This window comes from Poeciliopsis prolifica, unplaced genomic scaffold (genome assembly GCF_027474105.1).
Source record: "Poeciliopsis prolifica strain line A6 unplaced genomic scaffold, Auburn_PproV2 SCAFFOLD003, whole genome shotgun sequence".
Taxonomy (NCBI): Eukaryota; Metazoa; Chordata; class Actinopteri; order Cyprinodontiformes; family Poeciliidae; genus Poeciliopsis; species Poeciliopsis prolifica.
Genome location: NW_026562378.1, coordinates 6,888,064 through 6,894,063, shown reverse-complemented (window position 1 = coordinate 6,894,063; position 6,000 = coordinate 6,888,064). Strand labels below are relative to the sequence as shown.

At 46.1% G+C, this 6,000-nt stretch overlaps 1 protein-coding gene across 1 annotated transcript in view; it reads left to right on the top strand.

Annotated features, from left to right (window-relative positions):
• The first annotated feature begins 471 nt into the window (after positions 1-471).
• The window catches only part of rhobtb3 (Rho related BTB domain containing 3), a 34,681-nt gene continuing 29,152 nt past the window's right edge, over positions 472-6,000 (top strand). The window contains exons 1-3 of the mRNA XM_055027111.1: positions 472-1,365; positions 1,649-1,880; positions 3,290-3,482. Of these exons, the coding sequence (XP_054883086.1) occupies positions 1,364-1,365; positions 1,649-1,880; positions 3,290-3,482 (427 nt within the window). The 5' untranslated portion in view covers positions 472-1,363. The remainder of the gene's footprint in view (positions 1,366-1,648; positions 1,881-3,289; positions 3,483-6,000) is intronic.

Below are 6,000 nucleotides of genomic sequence, written 5' to 3'. Positions count from 1 at the left end.
TATTATTCACATCATTAGCACATTAGTGTAGCCTTTTAATTTTACCTGATTAGTTAATCTAACAGAAAATGCTATTAGTTTTCTTTGAAAGTGGCTCATCTGGAGACATAACTTGAATCTGATGGAGAATCTGTGAAAGTAGTTAGAGATTAAGGTGATGGCAAAGAGGCCTTCTGATATGGAAGATGTGAAATTCACAAGTAGGAAGCTGGTCGGGTTTTTTTAAAATTTTTTATTAAATGCAGTTTTTCAAAACGGGTGCTCCTTTTCCATTGTCACATTATTCCAAAACTTCTTGTAGTAAGAATAACTTAGAAGACTTTAGCTGTACATGGACAAACTGTTCAGTAAATGTGGTTTTCTGGTTAAGACCTAAATTTTATGGTTTTATGGAAATGATCTGAACTGTAATGTGTGTGTCAGATTAACATGAAGAGCTTTTTCAACTGAACACTGGCTTGACATTCTAGATTTGTTGACATTTTTCTAATGCAATGAAACTTGAAAACATCGCTGCCCTCGTGTTGGATAGGGGGCTAAAGATGATGCCGGATTACAAATCACAGTTTTTCCCTTTATTCATCAGGACCAACTCTGGAATTTTCCCGAACATTTCGGTGTCCAATGTTTAATTCTCTGCGAGGACAAGCAGGACAGCAGCAATTGGTCCACTGAAGACAAAGCTCACCTTCGTTAAGGAATAGAAAAAGGAGAACATATGAAGCAAACTACAGCGAAGCAGTAGCTCTGCGTCCTGGACGTCGGCAGCCTCGTTGTGCTAGTGTGAGTTGGCGCGCGCTTTGGCGTATGTGTCCGCGTGCGCGTTGCTGAGTCAGGCGCGGACCCTCTCGTCTCGGTTCCCCTCCGCCGCTCCTCTCTCCCCGCCTCTCCGAACATCTGCCCGTGACTTTCTGCTCCCGCCGCCGAGGGGATTCTCATGTCTGGACTCTGCGCCGCGGAGCTGCTGCCCCTCTCGCCGCCGTGAATCTGCTCGGCAACTTGTTCGCCTGGCCGCCCATGGGCGCTGCTGCTGCTCTCACCCACTCCGCTGCTCCACCGGCTCGGGGCTGTCCGGTGCGCCTCTGCGGTCGCTCGCTCGGTTGGTTCGGGACGGTGCCGAGCTCCGCTTTTATGAATGACTAAAGAGACGGAGGTGGAGGTGGAGGTGGGGCAGAGGGGGGGAGGAAATGCGAGTAAGCGCTAAACCCCCGTGCAGCAGCCCGGGCTCCCGGGGGGCCAGCCACCGATGAGAGACGGATTATCGGCGGCTCATTGCGGAAAAGCGAGCCTGACTGCAGACTGGCGTGGAAACGCGCCGTGACCACATAGCGTAGAACATCGGAACACAGCCGCGGCGACCACAATGTAAGTTCATCTGCAACTCACTGGCACACACACACAGAGAAACGATGCTCCTGTTTGCATGCCTTATTTATTCCGAATCCATTCATCACTGCACGGTGAGCACTGAAAGCAGTTGTCCGACTCTTTGATTCGCTGAACCACATGCCCTCTCAGGTGTCGGAAAGGCCTCGGTGAGCTCCATCTCTTGTCATTTTCAGTGACATAACAGGTGACGCGCTGTCTCCGTGATGCACATGAGTAATAAGCTCCCACTTAGTCTTTTACCCAGCTGTCTTGCCGGCAGGTCCATCCACATTGTTGCTTTGGGCAGTGAGTGTCCCGGAGGAGTCGGGCCCGGGGAGGAGCTCATGGGCCAGGGCCAGCTGCAGGGAGGCTTGCTGTGGAGCTACCTGGGTCACGGAGCGCTGGTGGGACCCTGCGACCTGGAGGGCAGCTTGCACAACCCGGCCTTCATGGAGTACACCTCACGCGTGTTTGGAGACGTCACGGTGGTGGTTCGGGATTGCCCCAGTTGGGTAAGAAAACAACCGCGCTAAGAGACAGAGCGATCAGCTCCTTGATAGATTATTTCTTCGTTAAACTGCTTGCAGTTTGGGACAAGGTGAAGCTTTGAGCATCTCACAGAGCTCCGGACAGTCCGATGCTCCCACATGGGAAGAGTACGACTCAAATGCAAGCCTGCCAAGACGTTGCCTTCCACCTACACCAGAGCCAGTAGACCCTTTGTACCAATGGTGGAGCGCCACCAACCTTGAAGAGTACACAGAAAACATAAAGCATATCAGTAGAGATTCTCTGACACAAAATACCAAAATGAAACCTAGAGCTAAATATCGGGTAATACTGGGAGATAACCTTTTAGAGGCTGCGTTGGTTGGTCCAGTCAAAGTCCGGTTCGACTTGAAAGTTGGTTTTTAACCGACTTTCTTCGTTCATTGTGATTAAGCTTTAGATATTGCAAAGAAGAATAGGAAAACATTTTATCATCTAGAAGTGGAAAGCTGGCAATGACATACCCTAAAAGACCTGCAGTGCAGCTTCAGTGAGAAGTGGTTCTGCAAAGTGTTGACTCGGGGGAGCTAAATAGGAAATCCCATATGACTAAAACGTTTTTAAAACCTTTCTTCTCCTTCTTCACACAAAATAGTCAACAAGTGTGTTGACTTTTGTCTCGCAACAGACCCACCTGAGTCATTATCGCAGCTTCTAAATCACAACTTATTGAAGGCGGGACGTTTAACGATGCCAAACATGTCGTAAAATAGTGGTGCACATTTTCATTCTGAGCATTGTCTTTATGACAGAGTGTGTGTTTCTTCGCTGACATGCTGTTTTGCCTACTGTTCCATCTTCTTCAGCTTCTCAGAAGACGTGCAGCACATTATTTTCATATTCCCAGACCTCCCTAACACTGATTGCAGGTTTTATAAAACATCCCTATTCTTGGAGGACACTATTTTAACATGCAATTCACAAGAAAACCCAGATGAAAGACCTTTTGTTCTAAGTAGCACATGAATTTGAAATGAAAGCTCTGCTGTTGTGGTTTTGTAGCGACTCGGCACACGTCCTATTGTAATTCTGTCAGTCCAAATCAGGAGTAATTGTGTCGGTTTAATTTTCTGCGTCCTTTAGTCCAAATTATGTTCCAATGGGCCGCAGCTCTGTGTGTGTGTGTTTTCGCCTGTTTATTAAGTTGAATCAGGTTGGTTTAGAGCTGCTAGATTTATGCGGGTCCTTTGGGGGTAAAGTCCCAGGAGCTAACCACACAGAGGCATTTAGACTTTAGAGGGGAAAGGTTGATGCTCTCTGAGGGGAGATTTATATTGCCTGTTGAGTACACACATATAACTCTTTGCTGCTTTTAATGTGTCAGCTTTTAATCTCCTTCTTATCCTTGTTGTCCATTTTTCTGACTGTCCAGGACTTGTTGGACAGCGACTGGTCCAGTGTGCGGAAAGTTCTCGAGCAGGCCGACATCCTCGTCATTAAATACGCCGTCACGGACAAGCTCGCCTTCCAGCAGGTCAGGAATGGCTACGCCCCGAGGCTCCGCCCTCTCCTGAGGCACTGGGGTGTGCCAGTCATCCTTGTTGCTGTTGGAGCACGACTGAATGGTGAGCATGCGCTTTGCCTTTTTTTTGTGCTTTTTGTCCGGATAGGATCAAGTTCAGATTTTTCGCCATCATTGTATGCATCACTGGTGCGTAGGAATTTGAGAGGACCCAAACACAAAGTCCTCTGCTCTCTCAGTGATTTGGTATTGCTGCACAGGGTCTTAATAAACACTTGGTGGTTCAACTTTAAGAAAACAACCCTAAACATGTTGCAAGAACAACAATTGAATGGTTTATATTAGAGGTAATTACTCGACATGCAAATAATTGTCATTTAATGGTTTATTAGATTAAAATGAGTTCCAATCAACTGATTAATTACTTCAGCTCAGACCTGCTTTCAGTGTGGCAGTTTGACCTCCAGCCAGAAGAGGATGCTGCTGGTCATCCTCAAGCGGAGTCAGCTGATACAGAAACAAAGATGGCGGAGACAGGAAAGAGAAAGGACCAAACGGATATAGATACTTGAGATGTTCATGAAGTTCTCACGTTAATGCAGCTGACTTAAAATTTTTTTAAAATATATTGGTTTGTTTCTTAAAAAAAAAATTATAGTATGAAAAACGTAGCCCTTTACATCATGTAAAGATGGAACTACTCGTTAGTCGATTGATGAGGTCAGTCACCTTTAGATGAACTCATTAACGGATAACATGCATCCCTTGTTTACATCAAAACACGTTCATGTTAAAATGGCCCAGTCAAAGTCACAATCAAAACAAGACGAAACTCCCAAAACAATACATTTAAGTTTGGAGTGTTTAGCGCATCAGAACGGGAAACATTTGATGTAACACGAATACTTTCACAAGGCATTGTAGTACTTTGGGGTCAGCTTGCTTCTGCTTCAGCGCTTGATTTTGTTTTCAGGACAATATCAGGCTTTTCTGGACGGGTGAATGCACTCGCCGTCTGAGTCTCGTGTCCTCCAGCGTGTCCTCCCCGCAACGAGGAGGATGCTCATGATTAAGCCTGCTCTCCGTTGCCTTCAGGCAGTTGGCTCACATGTCTCCCCGAAGGAAAGTCTCCAAAGCAAAACATCCAGTTTGTAGTTTCTTTTTTCTTTCTTTCTCTCTTTTTTTTTTTTTTTTGGTCGAGGTTTTGCAAGCAAGGCAAGAATACATATTCACAGCTCAAAAGTGCAACAGCAGCCAAGTGTTCCTCACAGTAAGGAGATTAAAGCCTTTGGGTGCAGCCTGACCGGATGCCATTCGATACATTAGGCATTAATATTAAGTGAACTCCGGCCACGTTAGCGGGTCTGCGTGTGGTTTTTCCCGCAGACACACCGACCCACTGTTGAATCCAGATCCCATAAACAAGCGCATCAAACACAGCAGGTTGTATTTTTAGCTCGTCTGCTCGAAGACAAGAGAACTGCTATCTGTCAGAGAGCTGCTGGAGAAAGAGGCAGAGGAGAGGAGGCAGCTTTGAACCGGAGCCTTGGTGTTTTTGTTTGTGGCTGCTGTGAGTTTCCACCCTATCCCCTCAAGACTGCAGAGAATGACAGCCTGAGCTCGGAGCGTTCCCCCCCCCAACTCGACTCTGGACCACCTAAGGTGCAGCTGTGGCAAAAGAGAGCTGCTGCACCTACATTAAGGCATCTATTAGGCGGTAATGAACAGAGAACCACATAGAGATTTATCCCCTCCCAACCTCCATTCTAACGCACGCACACACACACACACACACACACACACACACACACACACACACACACACACACACACACACACACACACACACACACACACACACACACACACACTCGTAACAGCGATATGCCAAGTCATTTCATGTCAGAGATTCACTCGTACCTCGCTTGGCCCTCACTCGTGGACACACACACACGCACTCGACCCAGCTCCATCTCCGTGTCATGCCTCCAGGTTATTAGGAGTATGATTTATCAAAAGCTCGCCCCCTGGCTGTATGTCCAGCTCATTCTGTCTTGCTTGCTCCTCCTTTAGTGCAGTGCGCTTCTGTCGTTTTCTTCTTCAGGACACTCCATCCCATTTTCTGTCTTGTTCTGTCTAAGCGGTTTCCATCTAGGCACGCCACGGTGCAAAGGTGGTCATTGCTCCTGAAGCTTCTGCTGATTTCATCTTTTTGATGTTTCATGTCAAGCAGCCTGAACAACCCGTTTGTTTACATGACGTCTTAGCGCTCTGTTGTGATGGAGCTTTTCTGATTTTTCTCATTTCTTCTTCTTTTTTTTAGACCTATGCATCGTAATGACTTTTTTTCTCCTGATATTTTTTTGTAATTTATTGTTGCAGGCAGTGCAAAATGTCAAACTATGTATAAATTGACTACTGCTTGTACAGCCATTTGTTGAATTATTGAGGCGCCTTAAACTTTTTTATTCTTTTTCCACGTTAGAAGTGTGTTTCACAAGGATTTATTATGATGGAACAACAAAAAGCAGAGAGATGCTGAATGAAAATGATTGGTGGCTTTCACAATGTTTTACAAACACAAATCTGAAAAGTGTGTTTGGGCTGCGACAATTGAATAT